Below are 23,818 nucleotides of genomic sequence, written 5' to 3'. Positions count from 1 at the left end.
CAAAATAATGATCAAAGGCAGAAGAACGCACGTCTTTATCTACATTCACCCGCACCACGTCACTCAAGGAGGCCGACCACATCTAGGCATCCTCCGCCGTTGCTTCCACCGGTTTTGCATTAAATACACTTTGATACCCTATCTCTTGGCCGTTGTTCGCAACTGCGTCAAACCAACACGTCAGTGGGTCTTTGTATGTGGGAGGCCGACCGTTGGCATCACAGCCAGCGAATGAGCACCTCCGTTGGCCGGGAGGAGGGCCGGCCGCCTGCATTATATCGGCCGGCCCCAGGTGGGCCTCCCGGGCGGTGCTTGCTTGTACGTCAAGGCAGATTGATGCCTCAAGGCTCTGGTGAATGAGCAGTTGCAGTACAAAGAGAGGATGCATTCACGTTTTCTTGCTTGTTTGCTTCTTGTTCTTTGTGGTCGTTCTCTCGACATACTCTTCCTATCCTACTTGTCTCTGTCTTTTCTTCTCCATCAAATCTACCGTGTAACCAACCATCTTGGCACCGCACATCATGGTACTGTACACTCAGACAGGACCGGGCTCTCGTGCTGCCAAGTTGATCAAGTCCTTCTGGGCCATCACCAAAGGCGAGCAACAAATCGCCAACAGCCACTCTGCCAAGCTATACCTCCAAGGCTGCAAAGTCTTTTGCGAGCAAAAGACGGCCGTCAAGTGTGTCGAAGTGCTCATCTCCAACCCGCCTGGTATCACTGCTCTTGAGAGAGCTGTGCGAGCCGACTTGGGTGCCGACTTCATCACATCAACTACCCTGCCCTTCATCCATGCTCTTGCGGACCCTGGCGTCGCATCACTCAACGATGGTCGCTTCCTTCGACAACTTCTATCTGCTGTTCTTGAACCAGCTACATTCTGGTCTGCTTTGCTGCCCATATATTACAGTGGCAAACTTGACGATGCTGGGCTGGAAGCATTCGCGTGGCTTTGCCTCCAGATCGTATCTGATCAGAGCGGGAGTCTCGATGCCCATCAGATCGGCGTCCGAAACCTGATGGAGGACAAATCTCTCCTCAAATCACAATCGCCTGAGGCCCGAAAGATCGCCTACCGCATCGAAAAAGTCCTCAGCGCCTTTTCTCTTCCCAACGTCGCATCCAACGGCGTCTGTCCCGGGGGACGCCACGACAACGACCATGCAGATTTTCGCAAGATCTCCATCTATCCCACTTCGGATGAACTTCTATCAACCGTTGAGCCCTATCTGCAACGGCTAGCTGACGTCTTTGACACGCCCAAGGACACGAGAGGCCCTGCTTACCGCGACTGGCTCTTTCGCCTACTTCGGGAGGACATGCTCTCTGAGATACGCGAAGATCTACAGGCCGCCACGGGCCAGAAGAAGAGTAAACGCAAGCCTATTGCTCTATCGCAGTTGCACCTGGTAGGCCTCAATGACGTGAGTGGAAACAGCGCGAGTGGGCAAAGGCCCAGGGCCAGTCCTCCGTATACCCTCAACGTTGCATGCAACCAGGGCATTTATTTCCCAAAGAAGCTCCCCAAGGGTGGCAAGAAGGGATTTCTGGAGGACACCAAGCAGTTCATGAAGCACGATTCATTTGGCGCTCTCTGCTGCGACAAAGACATCATTGCCTTTGGATCACTCGTCAGGGACATCCACAACCTCACCCAGACTCCCCCAGTCATTGGTATCAGATTCACCGATGATTCGAGTCTGGGCAAGGCACTTGGGGCTCTCCGGGGCCCCGATCAGCAACGGTTGAGATTTCTTCTTGTTGATACGGCCACCTTTGCCTACGAGCCTATCCTCAAGCGGCTCCAGGCAATGACGGAACTGCCTCTGGAGGGCCAACTGATCGACTCTGAGGAACCTTCTCAAGATGAGACCAGGCCGGAGGCACTGGACCTGTTGATTGAGCAGCTAAAAGCGTGTTCTGCTCATGGTATGAAGGCCAAGATGCCAGCGAGCCTACGCCTAAAGAAGGATATTTATCTCCAAGGCGCCCAGCTCGACTCCTTCATCAACGGGCTAGACCAAACACTTGCCTTGATACAAGGTCCACCTGGAACGGGCAAGTCATTCATCGGCGCTCTCATCCTGCTAGCTATCCTTCGCCGGACAAACTATCGCATCCTTGTTCTTAGCTACACGAACCACGCCCTGGATCAGTTCATGGAGGATGCCATGGAAATGGGTGCCAGTCCCGATCAGATGGTCCGTCTTGGCTCCAAGTTCACTGACGCCACCAAGAGCACACTTTTGAGAGAGTACGATCAGCAGAAGAGATACTGGCTGACCCCAGAAGAGAGGGCCATTCGCAACATGCTCCAGGCAGAATCGGCATCCGTTTGCAGCGAACTTGAGAGTTGTTGCAAAAAGCTATCAGGACATATTGATTCGAGCGATATCATTGAGTACCTGGAATTTTCCGATGGTTTCACTCCTGCCTGGGCAGCATTCCAAGTCCCCGAAGATGACGGCTTCCAGATAGTCGGGGTAAACAACAAGGCTCTCACGCCAGACGCTTTGTACGACTTCTGGCACAAGGGCGCCCCGGTCACCCAGTTTGGCGGGCTTCTAGCATCACTAGACCCGGCGGCGCGAGTGGTCTGGGGGCTCTCGCCTGAACAGAGGCACCAGCTTCATGCTCAGTGGTGGTATGCTGTTCGCGAAGAGCAGGCAGCCACATTTGTCGAGCTCAGCAAACGATACCAACGGATTGAAGCCGAGATAAAAAGCATTCGGAATGAAAGTGCAAGAAGGGTCCTCAAGGACAAGCGCATCATTGCCTGCACGACAACTGCTGCAGCGATGCAACAGTCCATCATCGAGACGGCCAACCCTGATGTCATTCTCGTCGAGGAAGCCGGAGAAATCCTCGAAGCCCATGTCATCACGGCTCTGAGTCCCTCTGTCAAGCAGATCATTCTCATTGGTGATCACAAGCAACTGCGACCGAAGGTCGGCGACTACAAGCTCACCAAGGAAAAGGGAGAAGGTTACGACTTGAACGTGTCTCTCTTTGAGAGATTGGTCTGTCAAGGCCGTCACTTTACGACCCTCCAGGAGCAGCATCGCAGTCACCCAGACATATCGTTCTACCCACGCATGCTGGCCTATCCTGAGCTGAAGGACATGCCATCCACCCACGATCGCCCTCCTATCCGAGGTCTGAAGAGCAGAGTCACGTTTGTGCACCACCAGCACCCCGAGGATTCGATGGCAGATGTGGCTGAGCGACGTGATCCTACAGCTAAGGCTAGCAAGAGAAACCAGCACGAAGCGGACATGGTTTTGAAGATGGTCAAGTTCTTGGGCCAACAGGGATACAAGACCGAGAACATGGTTGTTCTCACGCCATACCTCGGTCAGCTCTTCCTCTTGAAGGGGATTCTCCGCCAGGAGACTGATCCATATCTCAACGACTTGGACTCGCATGAACTCGTGAGAGCCGGATTGCTCACCCAAGCCAGCGCCAAAGTGAACAAGAAGTCGCTTCGTTTATCCACCATCGACAACTACCAAGGAGAAGAGTGCGACATTGTCATCGTGTCCTTAACTCGCAGCAATGCATCTGGTGACATAGGTTTCCTTCAGGCCCGCGAACGTTTGGTGGTGCTCTTGTCGAGAGCTCGCAACGGACTGATCATCTTTGGCAACATGGACACCTTTATGAAGAGCAAGAAGGGAGGTGAGATGTGGACAGAGTACTTTGACGCCCTGAAGAAGAATGAGTGCCTGTTTGATGGTGTGCCTGTTTTCTGCGAACGTCATCCGGAGACATCCATGTTGTTGAAGTCCCCAGGAGACTTTCATGCCATGTGTCCTGATGGAGGATGTGCAGAGCCTTGGTAAGTTTGAGTCTCACACATATGAGCTTGCCTAACAGTGCACAGTGGTGTCAAGCTGAGCTGCGGCAAACACACCTGCAGCAGACGGTGCCATCACTTGCAGGATCACTCACAAATTGTGTGCGAAGAACGAGTCGAGCGAACATGTCCCAGAGGTCACAAGTCCAAAGTCCCCTGTGGAGATACCTCTGGTGGCTGCAAACCCTGCGCCAAAGAAGATGAAGATAACCGTCGAAGAATCCTTCGCAACTTGGAGCTCGAGAGGAAGCGCCAGGAGCTGCAAGACAAATACCGCCGTGATCTACAGGACATGGACGATGAGATCGATCACCTTCGTCGTACCAGGAAGTATGAGACGGAAAAGGCGCAGCAAGCAGAAGCTCTGAAGCAGAAGCAGGAAGAGCTGAGGGCGCTTCGAGAGACTGAAGCCAACTTGGATAAGATCAAGAAGGCCCAGCAAACCAACTCGGCACAGCCAGCGACTCCAGTTCCTCCACCTCAGTTTAACACCATTTCTAGCGCTGCTAGCGAATGGGAAAACATGAAGAAGACTGAGGGCGCCAGCAATGCTGCCCTGGACAAGCTCATGGGCATGATTGGGCTTGAGGCCGTCAAGGACAGCATGCTCTCTATGAAGTCTAAGGTGGACACAAAACTGCGCCAAGGCTTCTCTTTGAGCGGAGAGAGATTTAGCTGTTCACTCCTTGGGAACCCAGGAACCGGTAAGCTTATTCCTCTTACACACAATGAACTTGACTAACTTACCAAGGTAAAACAACCGTTGCCCGCATCTATGGCGAGTTCCTCACCTCTGTTGGAGCCATCGCTGGGAACTCGTTCGAAGAAGTGACAGGCTCGAAGCTGGCCAACATGGGCGTATCCGGCTGCGAGCAACTTCTCGAAAAGATCATGAACAATGGCGGAGGTGTCATGTTCATTGATGAGGCCTACCAGCTCACTTCCGGCAATAGTCCTGGTGGTAAGGCCGTCTTGGACTATCTGCTGGCGGAAGTCGAGAACCAGAGAGGCAAGGTTGTCTTTGTTTTGGCGGGATACAGCAAGGACATGGAATCCTTCTTTGCCCACAACCCAGGCATCCCAAGTCGATTTCCCATTGAGATGAAGTTTGAAGACTACACAGACGAGGAACTGCTGAGCATCCTCCAACTCCAGACCCATCGAAAGTTCAATGGGAGGATGAAGGTAGAGGAGGGTTCAGACGGACGCTTCTTCCGCATCGCTTGTCGAAGGATTGGACATGGTCGTGGGAAGAATGGCTTTGGAAACGCCCGCGCCGTCGAGAACTGTCTTCAACTCATTACCGACAGACAAGCAGCAAGAATCCGGAGGGAACGAACAGCTAAGCGTACTCCAGACGATCTGCTATTCACCAGAGAAGACATTATCGGACCAGAGCCATCTGAAGCGTTGACCAAGAACAAGGCATACCGAGAACTCAACTGCTTGATCGGACTCCAGGAAGTCAAGGATGCGCTCAAGATGCTGATGGACACGCTCAAGACAAACTACCAGCGCGAGTTAGATGAGCAGCCCCTGGTTGAGTTCTCCCTCAACAAGGTCTTTCTCGGATCCCCCGGAACAGGCAAGACAACTGTCGCCAAGCTGTACGCCAAGATCCTGGCAGACCTTGGACTTCTGTCAAATGGCGAGGTTGTAGTCAAGAGCCCAGCTGACTTTGTGGGAGCCCACCTTGGACACTCCGAGGCCCAGACAAAGGGCATCCTTGCCTCGACGGTTGGGAAAGTCCTCGTCATCGACGAAGCATACGGTCTCTACGGAGGAGGAGGCAAAAATGGTTCCGGCGGTGACATCTACAAGACCGCCGTTGTGGATACCATCGTGGCCGAGATTCAAAGTGTACCGGGTGAGGACCGGTGTGTACTCCTCCTTGGCTACAAGGATCAAATGGAGGAGATGTTTCAGAACGTCAACCCGGGCTTGAGCCGACGCTTCCCCCTCTCGTCTGCATTTGTCTTTGAGGACTTTGACGACACTGCCCTTGCCAAGATCCTCGACATGAAGCTAGGCAAGACAGGTTTCTCGGCAACTGACAAAGCAAAGGAGGTAGCTCTTGACGTCCTCCGCCGCGAAAGAAACCGTCCCAACTTTGGGAACGCTGGTGCCATTGACATTCTCCTCAACGAAGCTCAGGCAAGCCACCAGAAGCGTGCCTCTAAGGGCAAGGTCAAGAGACACGGTAAACTGGAAGCGATCGACTTTGATGCGGACTTTGACAGAGCTGAAAGAGAGGACACTGACGTCAAGAAACTGTTCGAGGGCGACGTCGGACGGGACAGGCTCATCTCGGTGCTGCAAAGCTATCAGACCCGTGTGCGTCACGCCAAGGCGTTGGATATCGACCCCGATATTCCCTACAACTTCTTGTTCCGCGGGCCGCCAGGGACAGGCAAGACGACAGCGGCACGCAAGATGGGCAAAGTTTACTACGATATGGGTTTCTTGGCCAGCACAGAAGTCATCGAATGCTCTGCCACCGATCTCATCGGCGAGTATGTTGGACAGACTGGGCCAAAGGTGCAGCAACTTCTCGACAAGGCACTGGGACGGATTCTTTTCATCGATGAGGCGTATCGTCTGGCGTCTGGGCATAACTCCTTTGCCAAGGAAGCCGTGGATGAGTTAGTCGACTGTGTCACAAAGACAAAATACCACGGCAAGCTCATCATCATCTTGGCTGGCTACGTCGAAGACATCAACACTCTCCTCAACATCAACCCCGGAATGACGAGCCGGTTCCCGGAGAGCATCGATTTTGATCCTCTTGGCCCGGAGGCTTGCATCAAGCTAATGACGAGTCAACTGCAAGGGTGGAAAGCCGAGCTCAAGGCCAAGAGGCCCATGGACATTTCATGCTTGGAGAAACCTCATTGGCGGTTCATCAAAAAGCTGGAGAGCAAGTTCCGAATGCTCTCCTCGCAAGAGGGCTGGGCGAATGCCAGGGACGTCAAGGAGTTGGCCAAGAAGACCTTCCGCAAAGTTGATCTTTCCTCTGCGACTTTGAAAATCACCGAGTCTCTCATTCATACCACTCTTGACGAAATGTTGGCTGAGCGTGCTGGAAGGATGGCCAATGCAAAGAAGCCTTCGGCTCCGCAGTTTGCAAATACACGACAGGACGGACCAAGAGTTGCGCCCATTACTCAGACCAGCAGCTCAACAAAAGTCCAGGAGCAGCAGAGTGACGATGAATCAGACGAAGAATCTGATCTCGGCCCGGCGGATGGAGAGACTATCCGAGACCCCGGTGTAAGTGATGCAGTCTGGGAACAGCTTCAAAGAGACAAGGAGAAGGAAGTTCAACAGGAGAAAGAGCTCCACCGACTCAAGACAGCGCAGAAGAACGCCAGTGACGCGGACAGGGAGAGACTCGTGCGGGAGATCCTTGCCGAAGAAGACAGACGCAAGCAGGTGGAGGCACAAAAGGCAAAGCTCAAGATGATGGGAATATGCCCAGCCGGATATCACTGGATCAAGCAGGGTGGTGGATACCGGTGTGCTGGGGGGTCGCATTGGATGCCCAATGAGGATATGGACAAGCTTGCATGAAGCAATCTCTAGTTGTAAGACATAGCATGGTTAATTGAGGGGGTCCGAGACATCCGTCCTTTGTTTCAGACTAGCCAGCCTTAAAAGGCTGCGCCGCAATCTGCAAGACTTGTGATATAGGATTGTCAGTGGAAGGGTCTGTTTCACTCCAGCCAGCCCTAAAAGGCATGCACATCCATCTACGACTCTGACGGTATTCAACGATATCGAATGGTTCATCAAGAGTTGGCCGAGACATCTGTCCCTTGTCTCAGTCCAACCAGCCGTAGAAGATATGCGTCTTGATCTCCAAATCTAACGATATAGCGTGGTCAATCTAGGGGTGGCCCGTCCCTTGTCTTAGCCCAGCCAGCCCAAGAAGCCATGCGCCTCAGTCTACGACAATGGAAAATTCATTCTCTCATACAGACTGCCGCCCCGGCATTTCCTTGGGCTTTGAATCGAATCTCCCCGAATTTCGGCTTGCCCAAACTGGAACGGTGCAAGCAAGGGACAAAATTATCCGTATCCGGCCTAACGAGCAGCGGAAGTTGCCGTTGCCAACAGTCAACCTTTGTGAGAATGTCAGTGGATCTCCAGTGTTTCGTGTCACTGTGTTGGTTTGTTGAGATGCCACAATTCAGGAATGTCTCACGATCCCAGTGGACGGCCCTTCATCGGAGATCAAAGCAAACATTGTGAATGGCGGAGTTGATCTCATGGTTCGACTATTGACACCACAAGACAATGATTGGAAGGTACAGCGTCATACTCTGGGGCCAGCCGTCCAAGCTGCTGCGAATTCTCCAAACTTTGACTCGGTCGTCGAGCTGGCCGAGGCCAAACACGGTTCTTCGCCCCAAATCGTCAAGAAGTCTACCATCAAGAAACCCAAGCAGACGCCTAGCATCAACGACGCAGGCAACGATGTGCCTCCAGCAAAGGTCATCGTCTTAGATGACTCTGAAGTTAACAAGGGCGATGGAGGGGATGTTGTTCTGGATCCTCGCGCCGAAGCCCTGATCTATCAGATGCATGCGTTTCTCTGGTCTGGGACGCTTTGGGATACAGTCTTTGCAAACTTTAATTAACAAATCCTTGCAAACAGACTGAAACGTCTTGGAGAGGCCAGACATGAGATCCTTTTGGGCAGACTGAAAGGCCCTGCACACACCGGACAGAGAACCCTTACAAACGACGAACAGAATGCCCTTGCAAGGGCCGGAGTGGAAGTCATTACAGACAACGAACAGCAAGCCCTTGCAGAGGTCGAGCAGCAAGTCCGTGCAGACGCCGAACAGCAAGCCCTCGAAGGCCTCAGACGGCAAGTCCTTGTAAGGGCCGAAGAGCGTGCCCCTACAGACGATGAAAAGCAAGCACTCGCAGACACCAAACGGAAAAGCGTTGAAGAGTCTGAATTGAAAGTCCTTACAGCCGCCAAACTGAAAGCCCTTGCAACTGCCGCACTGGGAGATCTCGCAAAGAACAAACCGGAAGCCCTTGAGGATGTTGAACTGGAACGCTTTGGAAAGCTCAAACAGAAAGCCCTTGAAGAGGCTAAGCAGGAAATCCGTACGAAGGCCGAACGGGAAGCTGTTGAAGAACTCAAACAAAAAGCCTTTGAAGAGGCTCAAAGGGGCATCCTTACGGTTGTCAACGTGAAAACCGACACAAAGGCCAAACTGGAGGCCGTTACAGAGGCCGAAATTGAAGCCCTTGTAGGCGCCGCACGGCAAGGCCTCTCGACCATCGTCGTGATTGACGCAGACGACCTTCGCGCCGATGGAATTCGCATTTCTCGTGGCATATCGTGGGAGAAGACAATGGAGGATTTCCATGCACAAATCGGCAGAATCAACGACAAGATAAAGGGGGCTCAGAAGGAGGGTGGCAAAGATCGAGTAGTCGGCATTATGAAAAGGGGGGTGCATTTGCTCGTGCGCTGTGGCTATGAAGGCGTCCTCCACCTGCGACCAAGCCTTGACCGCAAACCACGCTCATTCGTCTTCCACATGGTGCCGAACATGGCTGAGGGTGACCTTCTGCGGCCCTATCGTGGACAGATGTCGGGCATCCACCTGGCGTTCGTCGCCGGGCTGGCTGCATCTCTCGCCAGACATCCCAAAACACGCTCTGGGAAAATGGGCCGTACACAGTTAGGAACGGCTATCGAGTTAGCCATCGTCTGGTCCCATCGTTTCGCATCCACAGGCTTCTGCAAGGATGGCGACGGTTTCAACTATCCAAGGACGTCAACAGCTACCAAACTTCCAAGACCAAGGTCATATATGGCGACCAAGACAGGATGGGCGAACAGTACAGGATCGGATATGTGCGGGACGATCAACAACCGGGCAATCAAGAGGCGACCAAAAAAGAGAAGGGTTGGTCTCTTTTCAGTCTCCTCGAACAGAAGCGACATCCTGTCGCTGCTGAGGTTGTCAAGCTGGGGACAAACCGCCTCAAAGCCAGCATTCCAACTGCCAAGTTCGGGTTTGTGCAGACGGCAGATCGAATAGAGATTGAGGGTTACCGATCCACTACCGCTGTGATCCATGAGTATCTGAACAACAAGGTGAAGAAACCGCTATCGATTGCCGTTTTTGGGCAGCCAGGTGCTGGAAAATCCTTTGGCGTGAAGGAAGTCATCAAGGCGTTGCTCAACCACGACAAGGATTGGGAGCCGATTGAAGCCAATCTTTCCCAGTTTTTGCAGTACTCAGACTTGGTTCGCGTCTTCGACAAGGTCAGGGACACGGCACTGAAGGGTGAGACTCCAGTTGTGCTCTTCGACGAATTTGATTCCGGCTTCGATGGGAAAGATCTGGGCTGGCTGAAGTACTTCCTGGCACCTATGCAGGATGGCGAGTTCCTGGATTCAGGCTTCGTACGGCCTCTAGGACGAGCCATCTTTATCTTTATAGGTGGGACCTCGAGCACATTCAGCGAGTTCAAATATGGCACAGAGGTGGCACCCGCCGAGCTTGAAGCCGCCAAGAAGGAAGCCCGCGACAAGGTAGCCGCCGAGAAGGCAGCCGTCGTGAAGGCAACCGTCAGTGGCAGAGAAGCTGAGAAGGAAGCCGTCAAGACGGCAACCGACGCGAGGAAAGCCGCCGAGAAGAACGTCCGCGAGCTGGCCGCCCGGATGCTGGCCAACGACGACAAGAAGGCAAAGAAACCCGACTTTGTAAGCAGATTGAGCGCACACATCAACGTCAAGGGACCGAATAAAAGCGACGAGGGCGACGTAATGTTCGTCATGCGACGAGCAATGCTGCTTCAAGGCCAGCTGAGAAAGCACTTCAAGGCTGACCCCAAGGACATACATGTGGATGAGACTGTTCTCAACGCACTACTGAAGCACACGGAATTCCCCAACGGCACTCGCTCGATTGAACTGATTCTGCAGTCAAGCAGGCTATCTGGCGGTCGCAGATTTGAGTCTTCTGATCTACCCTCGGATGAGCAGCTTAGCATGCATGTGGGTGACGTCGCAGCTTTTCATAAGCTGGTTGACGAGCCGATTGATGTGGAGGACGTCCGTCCGGTGGACATTGATTTGTATAACAAATTGATTTGGTCTAGGCTGAAGAAGGACATTGACTAGAGTGCCAGTTATTGATGCTAGGCTAGGAGGGATGTGAGGCAACAGATGGAGAGCACGGGTCGACTGACTCGAGTTTTGTGGCAAGTTTCAACAACTCTATGCTGGGTATTTTCATTAGGGGGTTTAATTAATTCACATTGCTTATATTGTTCGAAACTTGTTTGTGAGGTCTCAGTGCCTTGTAGCTTCGATGTGTTTGGGTCAGCAACACAGCCATAGGGACAGGCTGGAGACGGTCCCTTTGGTTTTCGCACCGCTGGGCTCTTGAATGGGGCAAATGATGTGAGGAACCATCACTTCAGGTCCCTTTGAGGCAGAAAGAGGTTCGAGAGTGAAGAAGGTGGTTTATTGTAGTGGTGAGAAAAGGACAAGACGTCAAAACAGAGGTGGTTGATATCACGTGTGTAAAGTCACGTGTACCCCTTCGCACCCGTCAATCGTCAACGAGGCTATTCTGAAGCCTGCGATTGACATTATATCCTTTACCAGACTAGGGATCTTGGAGTGAAAACACTAGACGATGCTATGAGGTGCTAATATTGTGTTCTTTGTTACAGTTGAAGCCCGGCCCTTGATGGGATAGATGCGCCAGTAGAGTGTGAAAACATCGGTTTGATAATCATTAGCCCTTGAGCCGTAGGCGAAATGCCATGATGCCGAAAGTAGCAATGGGTTAATAATGATTTGAACTACCCAGCACTCGGCGTAAGTTGAAGCCGGTTATATGTTGAGATGAATACATGCATGTTCTCATTTGATGATGAATCGCCCGGCTTGGGACAACTTTTCTATATAGGCGAACTGATGAGTCTATGATGCCATATGAATGAAGTAATAAACAGGGAATAGTTAGCCATCAACTTATAATTGCAATTCATTCAAGTCAAAAGCAGGTTCAGCATGGCCATCGAAACATTCCATACCCTCCAGCCTCCGTCATCGACAATGTCGCAGCGGATGGTACCCCCTACTACACTCCAGCTCAATAACCACCATAAGGCACCGCAGCAGGCGTCAAGGATGACACAGAGACACCAAAGTTCTTTACGCCTCTCACCGTCCGGGGTGTGACTTTCCAAAGCCGGATCTTCCTGGCCCCCTTGTGTCAGTACTCTGCCAAGGACGGCTACGCCACAGACTGGCATCTTGCCCATTTGGGTGGCATCGTCCAGCGAGGTCCGGGCTTAGCTTTTATGGAGTCAACTGCGGTCCAGAAAGAAGGCCGCATCACACCTCAGGACATTGGTCTTTGAGAAGACGGATAGATTGAACCTCTTCAGAGAATCAGCAACTTCACCTACAGCCAGAGCCAGAAGATTGGGATACAGCTAAGCCACGACGGAAGAAAGTCGAGCACCGTGGCACCGTTCATCCACAAGAACGTAATAGCTACACTAGAAGTTGGAGGATGGCCTGATGAGGTGCATGCCCCTTCTACTCTCCACTGCAGCGACAAGTACCCCCAGCCCAAGGAATTGACCCTGGACGAAATCGAGGCCTTCCAAGTCGCCTTTTTCGATGCGACAAAGCAAGCTGTCAAGGCCAGTTTCGACGTTGTTGAATCCACGCCACTCACGGGTATCTGATTCATCAGTTTCTTAGTCCAATCAGCATCCAGCGTAAGGACAAGTATGGTGGCAGCTGGGAGAACAGTGTGAGATGGCCCTCGACGTCAGCTCCGGAGGTGTGCATCCCAAATAGTCCACAAAAATCAAGTCTAGACCCGGCTGTCAGGCGCCATTCGCTCTGGAAATCCTCAAGGCCGTCAAGAGCAAGATGATGGTGTCAGCCATCGGTGGAATGAGCACGGCGACCTGAGCAGAGGAAGTCCTGCAACAGGCGTCGACTTGGTGACATGTGGCCGATGGTTCCAAAAGAACCCGGGACTTGTGTACGCCCTATGCTGACGAGCTGGGAGTACAGGTCAAAATGGCCAAACAGATTGGCTGAGGATGAGGAGGATGAGGAAAGAAATAAGTGAGATGTGATACCTGGGAGATGAGTACATGTAGAGAGACGGAGCCCGGGACGCATATCCACTAGAGAAATACAACCTCATCCAGGTACTATTGTCCCAATGACACCCCATGACCAAACAAATATTCAACCTCGAGCCATGGGCGATCGGCCGACCGCCACATTCCGCTCAGCTCAGGCATATCGCGGGTAACAATGTCTCACAAGCTCTCAGCGCTAGGCTGAATTGCGACGCCATCGTCCGTTCAACGTGGCCGCCCGTCAAACTGCCGGCCGCAAGATGGAGTAGGTTTTGACGAAGCAGACCAATAGATGAGTCTCCGTCCCACTGCGGCTTACCGGCATCAAATCATGTCCGCGCTTCTCCTGAGACCCCCAGGTCTAAAATTGGACAGTGCCGCAGTGACGACATGGGGGATCGACGCCGGGGTAATCACGCCGAGGCCGGTTGACAGCTGAGGATTGTTTCTTCACGAGGAATGAACGAATCGTGCGTCATTACCGTGCCGTGATGAGAGGTGTATCATATAGTTATACGAGGTGGCTGACCCCTTCATTTGCTATCGAAGCTTCACGGACACCTGACCGCAGATCCGACTTCATCGTACGCTGTATGCATGTTTCAGGGAAATGGAGTGTGATTTGAATTAATTATAAGCTTACATTGGTTTCCGTCCAGACTGTTTCTTGTCACGCAAGTTATATAAAGTGCCACTCCCCATTCCATCTGATCCTCCAAGCTATCCACATCCACGCATCACTCAATCACAATGCTCTTCACCAACCTCATCGCGGCCGCCCTCCTCGGCCTCACCACCGCCAAGCAGAGCCCCAACGGCCGGGGCTGTGGCTTCAAGATTGCTCCCTGCCCGGCAGACACAAAGTGCGTGCCCAACGACTATAGCTGCACCGACCTCCACCGCTGCCCCGGCACCTGTTACTTCAAGAACCAGTACCAGACATGCGGCGGCTTCCGCATGGAGCCTCCTCCCCCATGCAAGGAGGGCACGGACTGCATCGACGACCCTCGCATTCCTGGCTCGTGTGGCATGGCCTGCGATGCGCCTGGTATCTGCGCTCCCATTAAGGCGCCCTCGTGTGGTGGATTCATTGGCAAGAAGTGCCCCAAGGGCCTTTGGTGCTATGACGACCCTACGGATGACTGTGATCCTGAGAATGGAGGTGCCGACTGCATTGGTATCTGTCTGTAAGGTCTAGATAGCAATCCATGTGTTATGGTTGAGGATAGCAGGATCACTCGGCTGCTTCAGTTGGCATTGTGTTGATAGTCTAAACTTTGGATGCTATATTTACCAGTAGCAAAAAGTGATTTGAAGAATATATTTTTACATACTATTTTGAGGTTGACACAGATGTGCGTGGACACATGACCACGCTACTGGCTGCAGTAGACACCAGGTGCGATGAGTAAATACTATTGATGTGCTGTCTAGGAAGCTAGAAACAAAATTGTGTGCGAACAGACGTAAGAGAATCACACTGCACCTCATAAGGATTGTGATATAGTGTGCCCTCCTGTCTCGCAATGCGTGAGCTCTGATGCCTTACTCCCTTGTTCCTTTATTGAGCAATTCACATCCCTTCCGGCTGAGCTTCCAACTCATGAGCACAATGCTTGCTCTCGGTGTAGTGTCTCAGGAGCGTTTGGCAGGAGGCTCATCCACGGTGATGTGTTCGGGTTGCTTCCTCTTCTTGGCCTATTGGGGATTCTGCTTTGCCGTCTTGAAGGCGTTGGTTTTCTTGACCAGACCTCCAATGGTCTTTAATACTCCTTTAGTGTCGGTTGTCAGCTGAAATGCAATTGCAGGACCGGGTTCAGTGGGGAGGGGCATTGAGAGTGAGGTGGCGGTTAGGGACGGTTTTCGGCTCGCTTGTGCCCGTTCGATCTGGGCCTTGATGACATCGTCCTCTCTGGTCTTGCTTGCAGCATCGGCTTGGTGTCGTTTCTTGAGTGCATCAGCTCAGTGAACGGCCTCCGGAGAGAGATCGATCCAGACAACATAGAGTCCATCGTCCTTTTCCTCGACGCGGCAAAGGCCTTCTCGGCCGAGATGCTTGATAAATTCCGTCAAAGAGCTCCAACGAGTAGAGTTGAAGTGAACATGGTGCTTATCCGCGATATATGTCTGGTAGAACCGGTTAGAATGGACCTTCTTCTCTTAGTGACTAGTCCGGAAGAGCCCAAGAAAGGACGTTTGGAATTGCTGAGAGAAGTCGTTGATAGTTTCTTGCACATTGCCGATGTTGTCGATACCACGAGTACGAGACTCAGAAATAGTGTGTTTTTTGAAGGACTTAGCATCCCGACATTGCTTCTGGCAGGGCGTGAAGATCCTGGCTCGTGAGACATGGTCGGCTTTGGGGGCTCAGATACCCAATGAGGATGTGAGCCGGTGATCTTTAGAGGTGGTAGATCTGGCGATTTTGTTTAGAGGAGGATGAGTGAGTATTGATTGAGTATTGATTGAGTATTGATTGAGTGTTGTCGATGTTTTCACCAGAAGAAACGATGGTGGTGAGGCATATCGCACGTAATCCACTTAATTCAGTGGCGGCACAGCGGTGGCGCAGTGTTTCTGCCTGAATTACATGGAAGGCTTCAGGGAGATGTGATGCTTGAGTTGGCTTGGAAATGGGTGAATCTTCCACCGAGTGTTGACATATTGGGTTTAACATGATATCATCGTCGTTGGAGATGTCTGATTTGCCATGTTTTCTAGCTATCCAGGAAAAACTATGCTCCATTAGGAGGTGGTGTTTTGTTCCCTATGAACTCCCTCGATGAATTCAAGGACTACCCGGCAGTAGGGAAAGGAAGAGCACCCTCTTTGTAGGAATCACCCATGAGGAAAAACTCTTTGATTTCATAAGTATCAGATTTCACCACGGCAGGAGAAATAGGCGTTTGTAAAAGCAGGTACATGTTTGCTACGACAGCAGCTCTCTGATGTTTGCTTTGGCGCAAACGAATTTCGCCCGTCAAACATAGCCCTCGACCGTCTTCAGTAGCGAACCGCGTTGAATATTGAAGTTGTCTGGCCAAATACCACGTATTGTAGCGTATTGAGTTGAAATGTTGAAATATCTGGTGTCGTAGTAACCTACTGTGGGACAGGAAACCCTCTATCCAGCGAATTTCAAGGTTGCATTCTATCATTCGAGTGTCCGTTTCTGCATTAATTCGCCGGTAAGGCTGCATCTCATTCATAGAAGCGAGTCACTCGGGATGATAGAATGGTTAATCCAGCATGTCTAATTGGGCGTGTACCAGATGAAACAAAGTCTCACGCACACACCATCTAATATCACCGCATGAAATCCTCCATCAGCACCACCGAGAATCCGCCGCTGTGCCGTTTCAAAACAACAAATCAGTGTTTCAAAACAAAAGGATCAAACGTCTCACTCAAAAATGTTTATGCTCTACCATGTTTGCACCTTCAGCCCAGCATGTATGGGTCGATATCGATCCCTTGGCCAATATGGGATGACATTAGCCACATGCCTATTACGGACAGGCCCTGGCTTACACGGATTTCCTTGCCGGGAGCCGATCATCGGATGCTGACAAGGGTCGTTTGTCTCACTTGTTCATCAATTTTGCACAGAAACGGTTTCAATTGATATTTGACAGCCAGGTTTATCCATGTATTTTTACACATCGCCCATTAAGATGCAGCTCTATAGACAGAAAACAGATGATTTACACTGCGCTTGAAACCAGCATGAACTCGTCTCATCATTCACCCCCTTAGAAAAGTCCAAAGGCGGCAGCGACAACGCCGACAGCGACGAGCAGACCAGAGGCAGAGACAGAGTTGGCGCCGTTGGGCTCGGTCGTGGGCGTAGAAGTAGCAGCGTCGGCAGAGGCATCGGTGGTAGCGTCAGCAGCGGTAGATTCGGCAGCGCTTGATTCAGCAGCAGTGGACTCGGCAGTAGACTCCTCGGCAGTAGACTCCTCAGCAGAGGTCTCAGTCTCTTCGGCCTCCTCGGCCGAGCTCTCCGTCTTGGAGGCGGCAGCAGTTGTGGCTCCAGTGGAAGCGACAGTGGTGCTGGCAGCCTCGGTGGTCTCGGCAGCAGACTCTTCGGCGGTGGTCTCGGCAGCGTCGTTGGTGGTGGGCTTGGAGTCGTCCTCCCCGGTCACGGTGGGTCGCGCATCGGTGATGGTTCCCTCGCTGGTGATGGGGGGCTTGGTGAGCTTATCGGTCTCGATGGGGTAGCCGAGCTCTGTTTCTTATTAGAGGTGTTGTAGGAAGAGATACTCTCAAAAAACTCACCGTCGCAGAGGTTCAGGCCGAAGCTAATGGCGCCCTCAGAGTCCTCGCACTTTTCCTTGCCGCACTCGACAAAGTACCACTGCAGAGAAGGCATCTTGCAGAAGCACAGGTACATGGTGGACTCCTTGCAGCCCATGGGAGGGTGCGCGTAAATGACATCTTGGAAGCAGTCAATCTATCGCGCGTTAGCTAGTAGTCGATCGATCGTGGACATTTGAGGCGGCGTACAGCGCACTTGGGCATGGCGGCAGTGGCCACCGATGCGAGGGAGAGCAGCTGAGCGAAGGAAGACGTCTTCATGGTGTCTGATGTGTCGTTGACGCAAGTTGATCGACAGGCGCAAGCTGGAGGATATAACCGTGTAAAGACCAAACCCAAACAAAAAAGAGGCGCTCTTCCATCCTTATACCTGGTCTCGAACCTCGTGCCTGACCCCAAGCTTGTCCCAAAGAATGATGCTCCTCCATGCTCCCATCCCACGCAAACCCCTGCAAGCATCCCCTGACCGTTCCCCCTGTAGCCTGACCATTTTGCCCTTCTCCACTCCGTGGTTTGGTGGCGTGCGTGATAAATTGTACACGCCTTTCTTGATCGGGCTCGTCTGGCAGCGCCGTCGGTCGCCAGGCACCATAGTTTGGCTGGGCGGTAATTTTAGAGTTATCTGATCATCTGATAATCAGTGTTTGCTGGACGTCTTCACCGAAGGACCACGGCTGGATGACAGCTGGGTAAAAAGACTAAGGGTAATGATCATCAACGGTTAACGGATAATCTAGAACAAGATCTTGACTTACCTGTTCATACCAGAAAGAAGGGCCCCCAGCCGTTATTCCATCCCAATGTTGTCCCCCCATCCACAAGCTCGGCCGAGGCTCCGAATCACCTCTCCATCACGAACTAGGATCTGTCATTGGGCTGTCAAAAAGCCCATCATGTGGAATCCCCATTAAACCCGCAGCCGAACGCCGACCCGACCGCTTATCTCGCCACGCCCATTTCAGCAGCTCTCATCTCTGTACCTGAGCTAACGATGCTCAATATCTGCAACTCAGATCCTGGTGCAAGCCTCGAGAGGTTCAGTGTTGGTTTTGCAAGCTATTGGCGGGTATTTAGCCAAGATCGAGCACCCGACGCAGGATGGGCATCTTCAATTTCGGTAATGACGCGGTGAGCTGCTGTGAGGCCATTCCGAGATTCCAGCTCGACCCAGTTTTACTTGACACTGGAATCACCATCACTTGGTTCAATTCTCACACAGCAGCGCCTCACCTTTCTCTACATGGTCATTAACACAGGCTACATCCTCATACTCTCCATCCTACTCAATTTCTAGCAATAGCTGAGCTTCACCTTTCCATCTCAATCTCCCATCACCTGCCCTCGAATCCAACCTCGCCAAGATGACTTCGACGCCTCGCTAGAATCTTTACGGATAGCCAGGCCGAGCGAGGCCCCGCAACCAACCCATGTCCCAAGCTGAACAAAAACCCTTGAACTCGTATAATCAGCTCTAGACCAAAAGCGCTCGGAGCAGCAGATCTCGCCTAGACACTCACTTCTCAGGCCACCGGGGATCCGCTTAAAGAGGCGGTTGCCAGTCACGTTGCATTCCGCTACACCAAAATCGTTGCCAACCGTCAACTTGTGGGGGTCGATCGCGGAGCTGGGATAATTCATATTTATCCGTCTCCGTTTCTACCACCTCCCATGTTCTTTGCTTCAAAAGGCAATGGTTCATGCACTCAGGAACTGCCACATCTTGGAATAAATCTCATAATCATAACTACATGCTCAATCGTGTTTCAGAGTATACAGCATTGTCCTCACAACTACAAGTATACCCCAGCCGTTTCCGTCAAGCTCATCAACAGCTTATACCCAAGGGCAAGACCATTTAAGCAGAAGGGCAGGTATCGGGGAGCCAGTCGACGGGGGCGTTGTACTCTGCAAGTTGTCAGCTTCACATTTCACTGCCAGATCTCGGGAATGCGTACGGTTGCAAATGTCCTTGCCAGTGGCAATGGCATCCAGCTTGCTCTGGGGGAGAAGGCAGCTGGAGCAGGCACAGTCACGGTAGGCCAGAGTCAGGGCCTTGATCTTGCACATGCAGAGGAACATGTTGGCCTCAGTGCAGGTCTTGGCGGCCTCATGGTTCATGACAGCAGTGAAGCAAGTGATCTGTCGGCAGAGTCAGAAAATTGTGTGCTCGAACCAACAACACACGGATCGTGTTGGTTCGGATTCTTTCTTACGGCGCAGAGGGGAGTGGCGGCATTGGCAGAGCCAATGGAGGCCAGGGTGACGGCAACGGTGGAGAGGAAAGCGGAAACCTTCATGTTGGCGGTCGATGCTCAAGAAACTTGAAAGATGAGTTGAGGCTGTTGAAGATGCTGAGGATGGAGAAGATTCTTGTCAGAGAGAGGAACAATGAGGCTTTATATACACGCCTGTGATGCCTCTTGCTCAACCACGCTCATCCTTCTCCCAGAACAGAAAAGCTCATCGGACGCTCTCGCAAATCCCTCGTTCCCCACGCCAAGCACATAGCCGGCGCTTAACCAGGCCTCGAGCCCAGACGCAGAAGGCAAAAAGGCTTCATGGCACGGTTATCTTATCAGATCATCTGATAATCTAGCCATGGGCTACTCTGATCGCAACCTTGCTCGACACCCTGGCAAGCGCCCTGATTTCGCCTATGGATCCACTGGCTTTCTCAAGCCATGTACGTAAAGTTCAGCTTTCAGGGTAGACCTTTTGGGAATGGCCAAGCTTGCAGGACCGGGCCGTCGGAGGGAAAACTCCTAAGCACAAGCCCGTAGCTGACCTTTTCTCATGTGAGGACTTGCTGTTGGACATACCGAGTTGAAGGGATTCATATCGCATTGAAGGCACAGAGTTGACATATTTCTAGAGAAAAAACACACTGGAAGATCAGTTTCATGGGATAACCCACAAGGCAGTTACCGAGAACTCCGAGACCGGGAATGACCCTTGCTGAATTCAAGCTCCTCGGCATCTTCCTCAGAGTTGTATCCTCCATCACGCGAGTTTCCTTTTCTGGACGAGAGGCCAAGGATTATGTTGCATCCAGGCACAACCAGACTAGTGCATACAAGGAGTAGTTGCGGTTCCTCGGCCAAGGCACACAGAGTTGCTTTGACCGCCCAGGTTCAGTGTTGAGGGTCTGCCAAGGCAATGAAATCTGATTCTTTTCTCAATCAGTATCAACTCTCGAAATTATTCCACTGCTCCAGAACACGAGAATGATTCTGCCTATCCAACTCTCACTCTCTGTCCATCATAACTCCCAAAAGGTCCATCCCACGGCAACAGTCGATGCCCCACGGAGTCAGCACCCGAATAGTCAACTCGATGTATGCAGCTGCAAGACTCCCTGCTAGCTCCGGGCTTCTACCAGGAACATAATGCATGCCGCATCTAACGTGGCGAGTTTATCGCCATACAGGGAACAGGCTGCGGCTCTAGTAAAATTCACGCTTGCTGAGTGAGCTTCAAGCAACAGCATTACAAGGTGAGACATATTTCTATTACTCAGTGGCTGGTTATGATGAACATGTGAATCAAGTCCTAGTCCATCTACAAGGCCTAGTACTCAAGGAGTAACTCACCTCTAACTTGTCTGAGCGCCCTAGTAGGCCAGCCTCTCGGCCCCCTCGGCTCCATCCAGTTGAAGTTATTCTCGCTCAGCTGCGGCACGTCGGCCTAGCGTCATGCAGTGGCGGGTATCGCCAAGTCAAAAGGATCACCTGTGACAAACAGGGATGACCAGACCATACCTCCCAAACCCACAAGATCGTCGTCGGAGACGGCACAAATGTCATGATTTTGGTAGTGTTGGTTCGGTCACATTGCATATACTCTATTTGCTAGGTTCCGGATTGTCGGGAAACGAGTTTCATTGCAACGGGAGCCGGGCCAAGGCTTGTCGGCGGAACGCTTTCGTTGCCGTGGGATGGCTGGACGGTAGTGTGGATGGTAGGGTGACCACCCAGTTCATGCATGAGAGACTAGACAGGATATGCATCCAGCCCGTTGAGGGATCACTAGTGAGGTGGACAACTATCGTCCTATGGACTCTTCTTGTGGTTCGACAGTTGTCTTGACCAGGGTATAGGACTAGTGATTTTAAACAAGGAAGATATCGCCGCACTCGCCCGTCAACACTTGGCTCTGCGAAGGGGCCCTAGACATCAGAATCCAAGAAGGCACTCTGTCTTTGCCTGCTAGCTAAGTTGGGGTAGGGAGGGGTTGGAATGATCATGTCCAGGTACTTCAGGATGGAGAGCCACCGGAACTCGCTATCCGCTCCTGACTAGCAGCCACCAGCTCATCCAACTCAGTTGAGCCCTCGGATTTCTACGATTTTCTTCGCTTAGAAGTAATTTACTCAGCTTTTCTCAGTCCTTTAAAGATCCAAACTCCCCTAAATAAGATTATATCTATCGATTCTCTACTCCTAAGTGATCACGGCCAGTATCCTCTAAGGCTCCCCTCATGGCCTTCGCACTGAAGTGATGTTTAATTAGGCGTTTGCCTTATCGGGATGATTTCCTGTTTCGGTGTGCTAGTCGATCACCGTCGGGAGCATCCGCCTTCCTCTTGACGTAGTGCTTGTACAGTTGTCCCTGGGCCTACCCAAGCACCTACGCATGCACCATGCATATGAGGATCCCTTGCAGGGTAGGTGGTACGATACTTTGGCCAAATAAATGAAACAACGGAAACGTCTTCATTTGTATTAGTTTTATTAGAAGTCTCGATGCATAGTAGGTCACTTTATCAGTGCTACATAGTTGAAAAGGGAGGTGAGTCATATTAATTCCCTTCACCTTGGTTCTGTAACACAGTCAAGATGAGCCTTAATATCCAGAACAAGATCAATTGAAAGTTACTTTTTGGCGTTCGTAGCCAGCCAGACTCTCTTGTCGAATTCACCAGTGCTCAGGTCCAATCTCCACTGTGTTGACGTCAACGTCACCCTTGAACCATCGCTCCTCATCCGCAATCTTGACGTTATTGCCGCTCATCTGCCTCTTCTTCATGAGGCCGTTCTCATCAAAAGTCCAGTCCTCGAGGCCGTAGCAGCGCCACCACTGGTTATCGTCGTCGTGGAACTCGTACCAGAACTGGACGGCAATCTGGGAAGACAGTTAGAACATGATACCTAGGACTTGAGCAGAGAATATCGACGTACTTTGTTGTCGGTAAACGCAAAGAGCTCCTTGCGCAGTCTGTATCCATGCTCCTTGTTCCATTTGTTGGTCAGGAACTCCTCAATCTCGTCACGGCCCTTGATAAAGCGGTCGCGGTTACGCCAGATGGAGTCGGGAGTGTAGGCCATCTTGACCTTTGAGGGGGTCCTGAAGTGTCACAATTAGTTTTCGTCCTTTAGTTACACACTGAATGGAGACTTGCATGGTGTTCCAAGCATCTTGAGCAGCCTTGACCTTGATCTGGGCCGTCTCCCTGGTGAACGGGGGCAGCGGGGGTTTCTGTTCAGACATTGCGAATTAATTGAGTTACTCAACGACGATTAATGCAGAGTAGAGTTGGTAAGAGACCTCTGAGGTCAGACTGACTGGCTTTTTATATGCCTGACTTTGCTCTCGGCGTGATCGGGATTGGGATGACGCGCCCTTGGTGTGACTGGAGTCCACCCCGCAGAGCGGCACGCGTTGCGGCAAAAGCGGCCTGATATGCTTTCTCATGATGACTGTTTTTTATAAATCATTTTATTTATACCGTATTTTAGGTTTTATCTGGCAGTAGTCTTGCTTGTACAGACCAAAGTCCCGTCGCTGTAGTTGGTCATTGTTAAGATACAAAAAATCTGTGTGGCAGAGATTGCCGCGGTTGGCGAGAACACACATGTCGGCAAATACAAACGACTCAATGGGACCGACGGGCGTAATTGGCCATGATCACTTCATACTGCTTATCGCCTTCTGGGCCATATGCATGAATCTGCATATCTCGTCTCACTGGTGCATTGACACGAGTTCTCCACATGGTGTGGCTTGAATGAGAAGAAATCGGACAAGTTCAGGTTCAGATAGTGAGGATCTTCTGTTTATGAAGGCTAAAAATATGGCATGGAGCTACTGTAGTTAATGAAGAAACATGAAAGTGCCATTGCTAGACGGCACGTGTGATAATGACGGAGCTTGCAGTGAGAGATCAGGCCACTTACACAAGTGCCGAGCATGGTAATCCGAGCTGAATCCGAATTAGTCAACTCATCTACATATTGGCCTTTCCCAAACTCAGGAGACATAGTTATACTGGCCCGCTGGCCAGGCGGAGAGCCCCCGTCAGGAATTAGCAGTTTGAAGCAATCGACTCAGCTCATCTCTTGCCCCTAGCCCATCGAGGGGCAGCCAGAGAACGGGATTCGGCATTCGTATTTGTCCGCTTGGGCATGCTCGAATGCTTGTCTTAATTGGGCTATGAAAAGCATCACGACTCAGCCCCACGCGTAATTGAAAGGATCCAGTGGGTTCGTCATATCAT

General features: G+C 51.7%; 6 protein-coding genes across 6 annotated transcripts; 3 read left to right on the top strand and 3 right to left on the bottom strand.

Moving 5' to 3' along the window:
* Positions 1 to 521: 521 nt before the first annotated feature.
* MRS44_014903 (uncharacterized protein) lies at positions 522 to 7,426 on the top strand (the record flags this gene model as incomplete). Its single annotated transcript, XM_046277253.2, has 3 exons — positions 522 to 3,838; positions 3,884 to 4,560; positions 4,608 to 7,426. The coding sequence occupies 3 exons, from the start codon at positions 522 to 524 to the stop codon at positions 7,424 to 7,426; spliced, it is 6,813 nt and encodes a 2,270-aa protein (XP_046127998.1).
* Positions 7,427 to 7,809: 383 nt separating this feature from the next.
* Positions 7,810 to 12,598, top strand: MRS44_014902 (uncharacterized protein; the record flags this gene model as incomplete). The annotated part of the gene is made up of 7 exons (XM_065618591.1): positions 7,810 to 7,989; positions 8,050 to 8,444; positions 8,514 to 9,488; positions 9,566 to 10,966; positions 11,896 to 11,972; positions 12,012 to 12,210; positions 12,316 to 12,598. 7 exons carry the CDS (start codon positions 7,810 to 7,812, stop codon positions 12,596 to 12,598), a joined length of 3,510 nt encoding a protein of 1,169 aa, XP_065474663.1.
* A 1,161-nt stretch (positions 12,599 to 13,759) lies between these two features.
* MRS44_014901 (uncharacterized protein) lies at positions 13,760 to 14,200 on the top strand (the record flags this gene model as incomplete). The annotated part of the gene is made up of 1 exon (XM_046277252.2): positions 13,760 to 14,200. One exon carries the CDS (start codon positions 13,760 to 13,762, stop codon positions 14,198 to 14,200), a length of 441 nt encoding a protein of 146 aa, XP_046127995.1.
* A 2,561-nt stretch (positions 14,201 to 16,761) lies between these two features.
* MRS44_014900 (uncharacterized protein) lies at positions 16,762 to 17,587 on the bottom strand (the record flags this gene model as incomplete). Its single annotated transcript, XM_046277251.2, has 3 exons — positions 16,762 to 17,237; positions 17,288 to 17,462; positions 17,516 to 17,587. 3 exons carry the CDS (start codon positions 17,585 to 17,587, stop codon positions 16,762 to 16,764), a joined length of 723 nt encoding a protein of 240 aa, XP_046127994.1.
* Positions 17,588 to 19,181: 1,594 nt separating this feature from the next.
* On the bottom strand, positions 19,182 to 19,623 carry MRS44_014899 (uncharacterized protein; the record flags this gene model as incomplete). The annotated part of the gene is made up of 3 exons (XM_046277250.2): positions 19,182 to 19,231; positions 19,282 to 19,465; positions 19,540 to 19,623. The coding sequence occupies 3 exons, from the start codon at positions 19,621 to 19,623 to the stop codon at positions 19,182 to 19,184; spliced, it is 318 nt and encodes a 105-aa protein (XP_046127993.1).
* A 2,616-nt stretch (positions 19,624 to 22,239) lies between these two features.
* Positions 22,240 to 22,812, bottom strand: MRS44_014898 (uncharacterized protein; the record flags this gene model as incomplete). Its single annotated transcript, XM_065618590.1, has 3 exons — positions 22,240 to 22,446; positions 22,503 to 22,668; positions 22,709 to 22,812. The coding sequence occupies 3 exons, from the start codon at positions 22,810 to 22,812 to the stop codon at positions 22,240 to 22,242; spliced, it is 477 nt and encodes a 158-aa protein (XP_065474662.1).
* Positions 22,813 to 23,818: the final 1,006 nt, after the last annotated feature.

This window comes from Fusarium solani (genome assembly GCF_023522795.1).
Source record: "Fusarium solani strain SB1 chromosome Unknown bctg00000010, whole genome shotgun sequence".
NCBI lineage: Eukaryota > Fungi > Ascomycota > Sordariomycetes > Hypocreales > Nectriaceae > Fusarium > Fusarium solani.
This window is presented reverse-complemented; position numbering and strand designations above follow the sequence as displayed.